This window comes from Xenopus tropicalis, chromosome 1 (genome assembly GCF_000004195.4).
Source record: "Xenopus tropicalis strain Nigerian chromosome 1, UCB_Xtro_10.0, whole genome shotgun sequence".
In the NCBI taxonomy this organism is placed as follows: Eukaryota; Metazoa; Chordata; class Amphibia; order Anura; family Pipidae; genus Xenopus; species Xenopus tropicalis.
The window spans coordinates 169132964-169148558 of NC_030677.2; the positions used below are offsets into that span (position 1 = coordinate 169132964).

Genomic DNA, 15595 nt, shown 5'->3' on the forward strand with positions numbered 1-15595 from the left:
AAAATGGAGCATTCAGTGATGAGCACAAAAAATCAATGCGTTTCTTGGTTTATGACCATTTCATCAGCTGCTTCCCCACAGTTATCCCCCCTGATGTTTAAGGGATCTGCAAGTGTTACTAATCCATATACACATACTCCCAGACACCTCTCATCAGAGTTTAAGAGATAAAAGTAGCTACATTTTTAAGGGCATGTGTACAAAAGAGAACCCTATTTCCACCCTTAAAAACAAATGATGTAGAGGCAACTCTCTGACTACTGTGAGGCCTTTTTTACTCTTCTATAAATATGCCCCCTGTTAGTGTATTACTACAGCCCTTTTCTTCAGTTGCCATTCATGGAGGTCTTAGTACACACAAGGGATAAAGACCACAGGCATGGCATAGCACACTGTCCACCTTGCAAAGTAAGTGGCTCAGGATGAGTGAACATACCTAATAGTGATTAACCAAAAGTATTTTTCAAAATTCAGTTTTAGACCACCAGTGATTATAATAAAGTTAGAAAATGGTAGCCCATGCTAGATGACTGTTTTAATAGAGTCTATAAAAACAATTATATTATCATGTACCAAGCTTACATTTTAAGAAAGGAACATCATTTCCATCTACCGTTTCTGAATGAACGGATTAAAACACTCTGCCCATAAAGGCCGATGAGTTGAACATTTTTTGGTAGACAATGAGAAAATCCTTAAAACAATGTAAACCAAATGAAAGAAAAGAACAAAAACAAATTTAAAAAAACTACCTTTATTTTTTATTTCTTCAGTTACATACTTTTTAAACAGGGATGTATTTTATTATTTAAACATTCAGGCAATGTTGACTTCATTAGTATAGATGGGAAAAAGCTTAAAAATGCGGAACATTGTTGGCTTAACCTGAACATACCTGCATTACCTATTTTCGACCAGTCTGTGCTGCCATGGAGAGTCATCTCCTGTCAAGGCAGTAAATGGAGCACTTAAATATTGCTAAAAAGCAAAATGTCTACATACTGGTCTTTGCAGCAAATAAAGGGTACTGTATTTTAAATATCTGAAGTCCACAATTGGATTACTATACATTTTTTTCTTGTTATGTGAGATAAGTTCAGATCATATAAACACTGTACAGGCCAAACTGCCCCCTCCCCACCCACCCCGAAAAAAAAAGGAAAAAAAAAATCTATCGAGAAACAAAATAAACAGATGTATTATAAGAAACACAACTTGCTGCATGTATTTACAATATGGTGCAACAAAATTTGGTCAAATACTGCAGAGACAGAAGTGATTTCACATTAGAATGGCCACAAATCTTCTTTCACTTTCCATAATGAAAAAAATAATATATATATATGTATGTATATATAATTTTTGAGTGGTAAGATATCAACAGAAACAAGGTGAAACAAAACCTGCAGACCATATACATATTTTAAATGATTTAAGAGCTGAGTTCCTGTATTTGACCAATGTAACAAAACATTTTTTTTACACTGACATAAGGGGGGGAAAAAAAAAGAGAAAAAAAAACAATAAACAAATACACCAGATCAGTAATTTTTGTGAGTTTTATGTGAGCGCATAAACCATCAAAATAAGCACTGCACTCCTGGTTGTTAACAAAATAAATTACAAATTACATTTAAAATCCCTGTAAATGCAATAATGAATGCAAATATGTGCATTTACATATCTGAAATACACATTTTATGTTACCATAAACAAGACTTAAAAATAAATAAGTTAGCCGTAAGGCGTGCACTGATAGAAAACAAAAATGACTAATTTGCTCCAGGAGACTTTGGATATTTTCCTTCTGATATAAATTAACCAAAAGCTTGGTCAAAATATTTGTTCTAGCCACCTCCCTTCAAGATTCTCTTGGAAATCCAGGCCATTGTTTTAATGTGACCACTTCACAGTTACCTAGGCTTCCTCACTCAAAAGTGACTTGGTTCTGTATGACAGCAGCCTTTCTGGCCTATGAAGCAATCTTGTGGGTATCTGATACAAACCAGAGGAAAGGGACATGCCATATACTTGTTTTCCTATAATGCAGACACTTCAGTAGACTAACGGGTAGCAAAGGAAGTGCCAACTAATGCTTTTGTTATTATCTACTACAATCTGAGCATTCAGGTGAGAACTCTGAAAGCACCAGCTAACTGTAGCCATACAGAAGGCAGTGACACTGCTGCACCGATCCAATTTGCTGCTCCTTGACAAAGAGAAGAATTATCTATATACAACCACGACACATCCAAAAGATTCAGTTAACGGAGAATAATGCTCGCCTGTAGCAAGCAGTATGCAATGTGTTGCACAGCTCCCATTTGCATAATTTATGGCCGCAGAACCCCTAACTCCCCATTAGTGTTTTTCTTCTTCACATATATGTAACGTAAAATTAATCGACCGTGGAAGTTTTAACTCATGTTGTCCGAACCACATTACCATGAAGCACATGTTACAGCATATATATATATATATATATATATATATATATACACACACATACATATATATATATATATATATATATATATATATATATATATATATATATATATTTAAGAGATGTTGCACAATTATCATTGCTTCTGCTTCTCTCTATCGCTGCAACAGGTACAATAGGAATCTTCTGCCGCAGCTCCTGGTTGTTGCACATTTATACATTTCAATCAAATACCAAGCTGACCTTCTCCTCTGTACCACTGGGCAGTGGCTATACCATGTTATAACAAAGAGGGAGGTAATGCTAATTACTAATGATTGCAGTACCATTTCAGTAATACTGTAATTCTTGGCCAATATCAGATAAATCACCAAGGGTAAGACTTTAGTGTGTTATTTTAAAGCTTTAGCAAACTTTTTTCCCCACTATTTGTAAATAGCTTTCAGCAGACACCTTGCAATTGACAAGATGGTGTAACTGTACTTGGCTGAAGACAGCAATTCTTGTTTGTACCACATCATTGGTCCACTGAAATCATCCTATATTGACAAAATTTTAAAGCTTCTAGACACTGAAATAAAGAATGTAAAACAACCAAACTAAAGCATGGGAACATGATAGTTTTCTGTAAAAGGGTAGAAAAGAAAAACGTGGTCATTGCTGAGATGATTTTTTTCTTTTACTAGACAGCAGATGAACAAGTAAGTAATTCCCCATGGTCTGTACGTTTCCAGAGTCATTTGTGGCGTTGAATAGTTTTCCTTTTCCTTCTTTTGAAAAAGCAACAGCACCTGCAAAAGAATAAATGGAAAATGAAAAGCAGTCATGGCGAGGGCAATAAGAGTGACAGATGCTAATAACTGGGTAATAATGCAAGGGCAGTCTTTGAAGCAATCAGATCCTCTTGTGCACGTCACATGCAGTTGACTTATTGTGCCTAAAGATCATGGCTGCACGTAACTCTGTTGGTAGATACTCTACTCAAAATATATATAAATGAAAATTTGTGTTATCCAGGTATTTACCAGTGGTTACATTTGACAGGGGGTTTGACCTTAGTACAGCTATATGAAGTGGAGAGTGGCCCTAAAATGTATGCTTTTGCATTTTTCGCCCACTGCTGCCATGAGGCAAGTTGAGATTTATGCCTTAGATGGCTGTGCCCAGTGAGTTACCAGGAGTGGCAACTGTGCTCTCTGCTCTAGCAATGCAGCCCCTCCTTGCCTCGGCATCCAAAAGGCCACCTTGGGTAGCACAGAGGCCAGGATAACCTCTGGGGTCGTTCTCTGCTCCGTGTAGCTGCACTCAGGCTGATGCTGTGGAGCAGCACACAGGAGCAGATCCGCTTACAGATAGAGAGAAATGGGCCTTTTAAAAAAAAAAAAAAAAAAAAAATTCTTGCACTAAGTATGTTTAACACAAGTGCGATTCATTGAATCGTTGATGGAAAAAAAAGGGGGTATACTGCCAAATTTAATAGGTCATATTGCTAAACCAATCTGAACCCTGATTTAAGTGACTTTTATTGGACTTTTTATTTTAATGGACTTTTAAAAAGTATGGTTGCTTAGCTCCTCCATTTATTGCAGCATATAAAAGAAAGCTACCAGTAAATAACCATGTGCAATCTAGGGTTTACTGATTGTAGACTGTACTTCCTTTGTCACATTCTGCAGTTTACCCTTTCACAGCGCAAGTTAATGCTATGATGCAGTCAACTGTAAACATTATAGCTCAGCCGGGAGCTGGTAAGAATCTGATCAGACTGCAATATACTATCTAGTAATAACCATACATTTTGATTTTTTAAACAAGCAGAATTTAAGCAAAAGGCTGCTTCACAACAGCACAATAAAACTTTGTTCAGCTCTACTGTATTTAAAAAGCTTTCAGTCCTGAAAAAAATACTAGTTTAAATGTGTTATATTTATGATGTTGTATTCAAAATGTCTAAATAAAAAAATTCGCACATATGTAAAAGGCCAGTGGTAGTTATAACATGCTATATACAGATATTAAACTATAATTCTAGGTCTTCAACACTGAGGTACTGGATAAAAGAATATGTTCAGATATGGTGAAGTAACAGCCAATGGGGAAAGGAACTCAAATACAGGTTGAGCATGAACAGAGAGCACTGGATGCAGTGTAAGCATCTCTCTCAACTTTTCTTATTTCCTCAGGCCAGAGCAATCACAAACAGAAAACATATTTTCTATTTTTCTCAGTATGTCTCATGAGCGAGAAATGTTGCAGAACATTTTTCTTGTTTTTCCACTTTCAGGTTTTATCATTTGAACTTGCATAAGGTTCCCATATACTTTACAGCAACTCGAGTACTTGGGAGAATTCTCGAGTGAGTGGCATGACAGAAAGATTTCCACTCAAGCAAACACCGGTGTGCCAGTTAGTTGAAATAGATCTTGGCAGCTTTGAGTTCCCAAATGTTTTGTTAAAAACACTGGCAAGATGACTTGAGAAAAATTGCTAAACATCTAATTGTGGGAAAACCTCAATTTCTCATCAGGACCAAACTAAATTTTTTTGTCATAACCTTTGATAAATCACCCCTTCGAATTTTACTCCTAAAAATCTTAAACGTACTTGCTTGAGTAAATTAATGTAACAGTGCGGATAAGAAAGTACACACATACATGAAAAATGTGCATGTTATGATTTTGACACTTTACAAAATGCTGAAACCATAAGTTGAGAGCTTGCTTTTGAAGAGGGAGTGAAAAAGAAAGGTATGTCTAGCAATGTATTGATCTGCCACTCAAGTTAAAAAGATCTGTAATTTATCAAGATTAAAAATACCACCACCTGCCCTATTTATGCCACCTTCCTTTACTACCACAAATATGAATTTAAATGTGTAGCAGTACTACCCAATATAATAACGCTCTACTTATAATGCAATAAAACATTAGCTATAAAAAGGAAAGACTGTAGCACATGAATTGATTTTAGAAACCTTATCTTTGTTGAACAAGTACATTACTTTAATGTTCTTAACGCTTAACTGTATTTTTATATATTATTAATTAATTTTATTTACATTAGTCCTACTATACAATAATATTGTTAGAATCTAATGTATGTCATAGAGATTAGAATATAACTGGAATTACAATGGTGACAGCAATAATATATTTCATTTAACATGGAACCAGAGTGGGCAGTTTCTACTTTCAGATGTATTTATTTTCTTTATACACTTGCTTGGTTGTCTTTGCTTTTTGGCACTGAGAAAGAATAGAGTTGCTTCCTCTAAGTGCAGAAAAAAAAGGAGAGAAAACTGACCCCAAATCCCTATGTACACCAATGTTTAAGGCATACATTCTGTATGCACTGCATAAGGAGGCAGCCTTAAATTGTTGAAGGATAAAGAGCAATATAGTATTGCTGTTATATGAAGCTAGTAGGGCAAACTATATTATTCTTATTATTAACATGGCCTCATCATCTCCCACAGCACGTTACAATGCATCATTAAAGTGTAATAAGTACACAGAGACCTTCAGTATAAAATCAGTTAGCTAATCACAGCCAAAAGCTATAAAAATGCTGCAGTTAGTAAACAGCACGGCAATATTTGTCCATTTTTATTGTATGTTGTACTGTATTTGTAAAGAACCTAAACAAGTACAAAATGCATAGCTTTACTGTAGGCAGTGATGCTTCAAAGAAATTATTAATGTATTACATATAGATTTATGTATATCTATGTATCATGGATTTAGATTATAAACTCATGAGATTACAAGCAGGATAGTTAATGAATGTCCCCAATTATCCCAAAATAGTCTAAAATTACAGGTAAGCAAACAGGAGCAGGTGGGTAAAGACACTTTTGACCCTTAATTTGTTCTGACCCCAAGGTTGGCTTACTTATTGGTAATACATTTATTGGCTCAGTGATTTCAGGGGCCAAGCCCCCATTCCAATAACTTGAATGGCAGTTCAAATGATGAGACAAGTGGCAAGTGTGGGGACATACACTGTGTGTAGCACATACGCTTGATACAAGTGCACAAACATCTATTCCATCAACACAAACATAAACTGTTGCAGACAGAACAGCTCCTAGAAAGCATAGATGATTATATATACACTGGAAAGTTATATCCCACAGACAGGCATATAATACTAATAAACTGGAAATTTTAATTCTGATTTTTGTGTCAAAATGTATGACCGCTCAATGGAGCTTGTTCTGCTTGCGTCTGCATTAGGAAAACTCACCACATGTTCAACACTTTCTGGCAGCTATGCGCAGGGAGGACACAAGGGAAAAAGGAGAAAATCAGACGCAGAGCCACAATACACCTAAACACATTTTTCATTGAAAGCATAAACATTTCATAGAGATTTTAAAAAATTACTAAGGATAAAAAAAAAAAAAAGATAATGGATGCATATGGGGCACACACATACACTGGGTGTATACCGGGTGCTTCACACATTGTTTTTGCCATCTGTATACAGTGTTCAACTCTAGGTCCATGTGCCCCGCATGGCCCTCTGAGAACTTGTTATGGCCCCCAGTGTGCCCAAAAGCTTTTAATGATTTCTTTTCTGACATCATTACAATCTACAATAATGGAGAATCTTTTCACTACAAGGAAAAGTTAGACAACCAAAACACTTGAATTAATGAATATACAGAGAATGGTTATTGACCTTGACTACAGAGGTACAGGTATGGGACCTGTTATCCAGAATACTTGGGACCTGGAGTTTTACAGATATGGGGTCATAATTTGGATCTTAAGACCTTAAGTCTACTAAAAATAATTTAAACATTAAATAAAACCAATAGGATTGTTTTGCCTCCAACAAGAATTCATATATCTTGGTTGGGATCAAATACATGAACATGTTTTATTATTGCAGAAAAAAGGCAAATATGTTAAAAAAGACTCTAAAATAGAGTCTACGGGAGACAACTTTCCCATAATTTAGAGCTTTCTAGATAACAAGTTTTTGGTTTGGATAAAGTATCCCATAACTGTAATATAAAAAATATCCACACCTATCTGATATTATTCCTTTGTCCATAAAGAACATTCTATAAAGAACAGCAACAGTTGAATGCCCTTTTTGGATGCCAATGTTCTTTGCAAAAGCAGTGAGGCAGTCAAAACGCCCTGTAAGCCCTAGGCCTTACGGGTAAGCTGGAGTGTTGCCAAATACAATTAGACAAGTGAAAATCCATTTCCAAATGTTTAAAATTATTGTTCCAGTAACATACATACTTTGTTTCATCTAGGACTTCAACCTCTGCTGGGGCTGTGATTGGTGCATTTGAGTGCCCTGCCGTTGGATCGTCAGTGTTTAGCTCACCATTTGTAGAACTTACAACCTAAAAAAAACACAAAGCAGAAAGAGCATGACCATAATTCAAACTGTATACATTAGGATGCAAATGCTGCATGAATGCTAATACAAGACACACTTATGGGTAGGAATCCACTGTTCAAGTGTACTTACAACAAGCACTACTATTTTACATTAGATTTTGGTTATAAACGGTCTGTGCTTTACTAATCCCAAATCCGGACTCTAAAAATAAAAATTAAGCCGCTTTTATAATTTTAATGATATTTAAAAAATCTAAACTGCAAATGCAGCGAGTAAATTGTACTTTTTCCCACAATGCACCTTTTCACCCCAGAATTACCAAAATGCAACTTAGCATGCGCTTCTTCACATATTAGGTGCAGTTGCACCAAATATTTTCGAAGCCTACCTGGCATTATTTCCAGCGTTCGGTGTGCAGGTGACATGTGTGCAAGTGTGCTGTGCCTTTTGATGCAGGGAACTGCTGGTCCAGAGGTGCCGATAACTCCAGGGTTCCCCTGCATCAATAGGTGCAGCAGTGCCTGATTTGGAATGGAAGGCAGAAAGTGTGAGTGGTGCCAAGCCCAACTACATACATGGAGAGCGCATTTTGACTCAAGTAGCTTTAATAAAAGTGGTTTCATGCACAGTGGGAGTTGCCCACTGCAGCTGTGGTCAAAAATTAGCCTTTAAATTAACATTTTCATTAAAAAGCTTATTTCCTGTTCCAAAAAAAATACAATGGTATAATGGAGGTCCTAATATGTGATGCTTCTGGTGTTTACAGTACTGCAACCTGAAGGTAAAAGGGAGCAAAACTTTGTAGCGTAAATTTCAGAACATAGGGAGCAAAAGCTTTGTATTGTTAAGGCTGAGTTGATACCTGTTGACAACTGAAACAAAAAGATTTTAGTCACATCAGCCAAGACATAGAACTGAGCTGAGAAAAGCAAAATACATGTTTCCTCTGTTTAGCAGCCAAGACAGAACTTCTCCCCCAGAGAATATTATATATATATATATATTTATTAATAACAGTGTAAAACTGCTCATATCATAAAAATGAAAAGTAGACTATACACCTTACAATTACAAGTGAAAAGAAGGCCATACACCTTACAATTATGATCTTTCCTGCAACCAATGGTCCCAGGAAAGATCGTAATGGTAAGGTGAATGGCCATATCTTCCTATGAGTATGTGTCCCTTTTAAGTAAGCCTAATACTGTAGCCCTTAATATAGTGTAAAGCCCCCTTGCCTATAGCAAATCGCAAACTTTATTTTTTTAGCTGTATTTGCAGCCTGTCACGGCCGCCATCTTGGATTCCCCCGCTCGCACCACAGCGTGGTGTAAAGTCACTAAGGAGCCCTATGATCATATAAGTGCAAGACCAAAGGCCTTGGTCATATAAAAGCATAAGGCCAAAGACCAAATGCTTTTATACAGGTCATATAATTCCTTGGGGACATAAAATATCCTTATATTTTACAACTGGGTGTACATTATTTATTATAATACAACATTTTCAGAGAGTCATGTGACAAAGTACATCACTAAGCACCGTATAAAAGGATATTATTTACAGGATATTGAGTACTCTGTGTATTACATATATATATACATGCATATGTATATAATGTAATATGTATCTGGTAATGATGCAGCAGGTGCAAGCAGGACCGCATATTGCCAGGCCACCCACGTTTCTCAGAGATAAAAAATAGAACCAAGCGTACATAGGGGTAATGGCCAGTAAAGCCATAGTAATGAAGTGGATGTCACCTAGTGACCCATCTTTAGAGTGATGGTTGGGATCGATAAAAGGTGCCCTTGCCACTCATCCAGTGCACATATATGGCATGGGGCGCCCTGGGAAAAAAGATGCTAAAATATGAGCAGACTGGATTAATGGCTACCTTATAAATGACTCCCGTTCTTTTTTTACTTAATGTTATCTAATACGACTGCTTGGAGATGCATAATCTGTGTGTAGAATTTGTTTATCTCAAATAACTGTGTCAATACGAGGGCTGCGGAGTTGGTACATAAATTCTTCAACTCCAACTACTCAGCTTATGGTACCTGACTCGGACTCCTCTGTTTTTAATATACTAATGTATTTTTCATGTTGACTGAAAGAACACAAAATACAAGGCATTTTATCACCGCCAAAGCTCAGCGATGTTAAAGCTATATAAAGATGGTATCTGCTTTTGAGAACAAACCAAGGAACTACTGGCTAGAAACTGGTGCACTACTCGATTAGGCATCCAAGCTTGTCAATGCAAACATAATTGAAGATACTGTTCAATCTATAACTGAGCCTAAGTCATGGTAGCTTTTTATTTTATTTATTAAAGAAACTACAAACATTTCATAAACCTAACATTTGAACAAAAGATAAAAAATGACAACAATAAGGTTGTAATAGCTCAGTTGGACTTTATAAACAGAAACAAATACACACTTGGCTTTATTCTTACAGCAGAGAAGTGCTTTATTATGATTATTATGCGTGAAGTAGGACTCTGTAACAGATTGTATTTTTTTCAATTACAATTTAATTTTATTAGGAGTTGAAGTCAGTACATTTTTTAATCCAACTCCAGGTATCCAAAATTGCTTCCGACTCCATGACTCTGCAGCTCTAGTCAATATGACATCTGCAGCCCAATTTGTTTGTAAACCTTACTTTAGAGGACATTGTGTGACATAATTGTACCTCAAATGATGTATTCCTCCCTCTACCCCTCTTTTTCACTATGACTATTTTGTATTATAACTGGTTTAAAAGGATAAAAAATTATGAGAAACCCAGTGAAAGTACGATGTACACAATCTGTGCTGTAGAATTTATGTTCTATGGCACATAAAAGGTACTATTTTTCCATAAATCTAATAGAAAGGAAGTGTTAAACATTTTTTCTTTTCTATTTAGCTTCTATGGAGGGGTCACAGACTTGTTTTGCAGCTGAAGTCTTCAGTTGCCAGACACACAACCCCCAAATACCAAGGTTTTCTCACCCACTACTCGCAGATGTGCTATATCCAACAATTTAAATGCATCATTTTTCTTTTTTTTTTTTTTTTTTTTTTTTAATTGTGCCAAATGCAGTAAATAGATATTCTAGACATAGGTTTATGTTTTCTGTGTGCAAAAATAAAATGTAACAAGAATGGAAGACTGTCACTATGATAGATGAAGCTAAATTTGCCAAACTTTGGAAACAGGAATGAATAAGTATGTAGAGTATGTGATAAATCAATAGCAATTTGTTACCTTGGCAAAATGCGGCCTTAAACAGAAGTGCTTTTATAGCAGCTAACCAATTGCAAAGCAATCTGGGGAATTCTGCACAGTCTGCCTGTATATTTTTGTGACATTCCATTTGCACATTATAATATTTGGATAAAGTAGGTCTGTATTAAATAAATAAATTCTGTAAGTGAAGCCATGTAAACTAGAGGTTAAGGCTGAGGAGTGCTTTCCAGCTGGTTGGAAAGAGCCAAAAAGCAACCCCTGCCACCTTCTGCTGGCTTGCCTGGTAATCACTTGATAGTGTCAGAACTGCTCTCAATTGTGTTTTCTGGCCTGAAAAACTACTAACGTCCCATCTATCTGAGATAATGAAACACTTTGTCTAGCTCCACTATACAAACCAAAAAAACTCAATGTTTATTTTGCAGGAATTTTGTAGGTACAATGCAACAGTAGTAACCATACCAACATAAAATGTTTTACTGATAAACAAAAAATAAGCTGAGACATGCTACAGACTAAAGGCCCGATTTGTGCTTTTTATAGGAGACAATAAAATCCAAACAGGCTTTCAGTGCACACAAACACACACACACTAATATATAATATATATATATATATAAATATATATATATATATATATATATATATATATATATATATATATATATATATACATACACACATATACACACATACATATACATATATATACACACACACACACACACACACACACACACACACACACACACACACACACACACACACACACACACACACACACACACACACACACACACACACACACACACACACACACACACACATATATATGCTTGTGCACATGATTTGTGCTTTTTATAGGAAACAATAAAATCCAAAAAGGCTTCCAGTGCACACAAACACACACATATATGTATATGCATATACATACACACACACACACACACACACACACACACGTGTCAAAGCACACTAAAAAAAAAAAACCTACACACAGGAGACATGCTAATGGGTCTGAGGTAAACTGTGGGGTTTACAGGGTGTGCAAGATGTCAGTCATGCAAAGAAGCAGAAAATACCTGTACCGAGCCACCATGTCTGTCAGCTGCTAGGTGAGCTCTTAGGTGATGGGGGTTGGCCTGCTGGGAGTCCCAAGCTGCCCTGTGGTCTGCCGACTGCCCATTATATAATGCATAAAGCATGCATGAAAGAGGAGGGAGAAAAACCCAATACATATTAAACACCTCATGCATCATGACAATATGAGAAATCAAATAAACACAAGAAGACAGCAAGCAAATTCTGCCAAACTACATATAGCTACAAATACAGCAAAAAAAAAGTAAAAAGAAAGACCATGCAAACTAGTTCCTAGTATATATGCTAGCAAGAACATAGGTTAGTAAGCACTAGGAAAGTTATGTTATAAGCGCTGTGAGTTTGGATAAACAACGAGAAAAGAAAAACCCTAAAGCTAATGCCCCATGGGTAGATTAGCTGCCCATGATAACTGCCTCCACAAAATGCCTTCCCACAGGCAGAGAAAGCCTTCCCACGGTGAGAAAGCATACACATCGCTAAATCTCCCAAAGTTTGCTTGTGAAGGAAACTTCAGGTGACTAAGCCATGTGTATGCCTTCTCACTGGCAGTTCACATTATTGCTGGTGGGTAGGCATTTCGGTAGTAAAGATTTATCGCGGGCGACTAATCTCCCCATGGGGCATAAGTCTTAAGGCTTAGACTGCTATAAAGTATTTGACTTGATATAAGACTTTAGTGGTACAAACTGAATGTTTGCTTCAGAGGCTCCAATAGAGTTTATAAACTGCTGTTTAGCCATGAGGTTTAAACAGGGAAATTGGCACATAGTTGGCACTGTTTTATTGGCCTATGTATGGCCACCTTGAAACTGGGCCCTGTTATCTACTGCCCTCCCTAAAAGTCATTGAGTAATTCGGTGTCCGTACGTGCTGCATTGAAACCAAGGTACCATTCTGATTCAAAGCATTATCCATGCAAGTAACACACATTGTCAACCATACACTGTGTAGCATATGCAAAACAGGAGATATTGCTTAATATTAAAACAAAAAAAAAGCTCTTATAGAAGTGAAGACTGCCACACAAGATCCTGCAGATAAGCTGTTTTGAAAAAATGGTTCTAGTAAGGGATGCACTGAATCCAGGATTTAGTTTGGAATTCAACCAAGATTCACCCTTTTTCAGCAGGATTTCGGATTCGGCCGATGTAGTGGGCCAATTATTTCTCATATAGCATGTTGGAGGGCCAGATTATATTAAAATAATGATGTCATACAGTGAAGTCTATTGACCCTTTGGACCATAAAAATCTTTTGAAGAGCCACAGGCCTCCAGTTGGACAGCCCCTGCTCTAGCACATTAATCTCTAAAAGCTGTCTATGGCTAGCGTCCCAAGCATATTGCTCCCTGACCCCAACAAAACAATATATGCTGCACCGCAGAGAAAAAGCCTTTTATTTTCAAGCAAGTGTCATAACTGAATTTGTTAGAACTTTTTTTCTGGAAATAAAAAACCAACAAACCTGCAGTATTGTCATGGTTCACTCACTGGCAAAATCAAGGGAAATGTTACAAACACACTCACAACTACTGCATTATTCATCTAAATTTATGTCTGTACTGATATAGCAACTATGTAGGTTCCGAAAATCAGTAAGAGGGCTATGATCACGCTTCAGTTAGGGCTACTATGCTGCATGTCTCATTCATATTGCCTCCTCCTTGTTACCCTAGTGCACAATTGAACAATTGATCAGCAAGCAGCTTGAATCATTCTACTGCAGATGGGTGGCTTAAATGTGGGCTAAACAAATACATATTGCCAGTGTCTGAGAGAAGTGCATGCCATAAGGAAACAGGATAGACTAAGTGGACTTTTATGCAACTTCAGCTCAGTATGTATAAACATCCTTACATGGGATCCATAGAAATAGTGATGGTACAGCAGAAAGGCCAAATTCTGCCAAACTGCCCAGCTATTTAGAAAATGTAAAAGGGGAAGGAAATTCAGTAGTGCAATTTTTTTGCAACGCATCCTTCCCTTTCTTGTAAAAAGTGATCCTGCTATTACAAAAAAAACCCTGGCATACCTAATTCCAGTGCCCAAATGTTGCATCTTGTTTATATAAAGGTACACTGGAGACAGCTGGGCACATTTCTAGGAGGTTTTATATGCATTTTCTGCCCACTATAGCCTGTAATGGCCATGTTCACTGCCAATGGCTGCTATCATGGCCATTTGCATATTCATTGGGAAAGCTGAAACTGGTATATGCTTCATTATGTTTGTGAATAAGCCAAAAAATATTGCATGTCTTCCTAAAGCTTGAATAATCTTTGCTATGTGCACCAAATTGGCCACCTATGTGGCTGCTGAATTAGCCGAATAAATGTTTGCTTCTATACATGTGGACTGGATGCTATTTTACCAGAACTTCACTAATGCAAGAGGTCTCCAATGGTCATGCTAAAAAAAAAAAAAAAAAAATGTACATATGTATGTAGCCCACTTTATCAGATTCTGTGGCACTACCCGCTGATTTCTCTGGTTTGGCGCTACAGGAGTCCTGAGCCCCCGCTTACTATGGGGGTTTACAGGGATTTCTCCCTTATATGGCGTGCCTCCACCCAGGGATGGTCTTGTGGAACTGTAATCCACCCCCTGGGAAACAATCAGGATGCTATGCCCCTTATGGGACCCACGTACTCCTGGTGTAATGTACCCCACCCTGGGGTTATTCCTTACCAGCTTGGTAGTGGTCCTCTGGGCTTGATAGATCTCACAACACGGTAGTATGAGTGAAATAGATGCAAAGGTTTATTCAGGCAGAGACCTCTCCAGGAGTGGCATATCATATGCACACATGGCAGGGCATATCTCCATACTTCTCATTGAGAACCTTTTCCTGTTGGGCTACCCCAAGGGATCCCGGATATGCTCCCCTCTAGGTGCTCTCCCCGGTACTCATGGCAAGACACTCCCTTATAGAGTTCTCCCAGTACTCACGCTAGGACGTTACACCACAGGGACCCACTCCGGTACTCTCGTATGGCACCCTCAGATCCGGCCTCCTGGACTAGCGGTGACTTAACCCACCTACCTAGCCACTTAGTGCCCTGCACTCCAGCAGATGTAATGCTGGGGGGTCTTAACCCCACTACCACTCCTGGAGGGGCAATATCCGCCCATTCTAACTTGGTGTCCTACATGACACTCCTAGAATGTCCTATTACTCAAACTGTCTATCTAGTAACTGTACCCGGGTAGATCTACTATCCAGGCCTAAGATGGGTCAAGATGGCCGCAAGCACAAGGCTGCAACCCTTTATATGGGCCTATGCACCAACCGGTGGCCATAACCCGAACTACAGGTATACTCCCTGTTAACTATTTAGAACCCAGTCATCCCAGTGTCCCTGTTAACTAGCACCACCCGGTGGCCTATCCTAGGGGTGTCTGTCCTAAGGGCCCATTTTTGGTAAACCCCTACATGTAT

General features: G+C 37.7%; 1 protein-coding gene across 4 annotated transcripts in view; it reads right to left on the minus strand.

Moving 5' to 3' along the window:
• Positions 1–738: 738 nt before the first annotated feature.
• Positions 739–15595, minus strand: part of csnk1g3 (casein kinase 1 gamma 3) — a 66712-nt gene continuing 51855 nt past the window's right edge. The window contains exons 11-14 of one of the 4 annotated variants that reach the window (XM_012958144.3): positions 12136–12231; positions 7705–7811; positions 6692–6715; positions 3047–3237 (exon numbers count right to left, since the gene is read on the minus strand). In XM_012958144.3, coding sequence (XP_012813598.1) covers positions 3183–3237; positions 6692–6715; positions 7705–7811; positions 12136–12231 — 282 coding nt within the window. In that variant the 3' untranslated portion in view covers positions 3047–3182. 4 annotated transcript variants of the gene reach the window in all.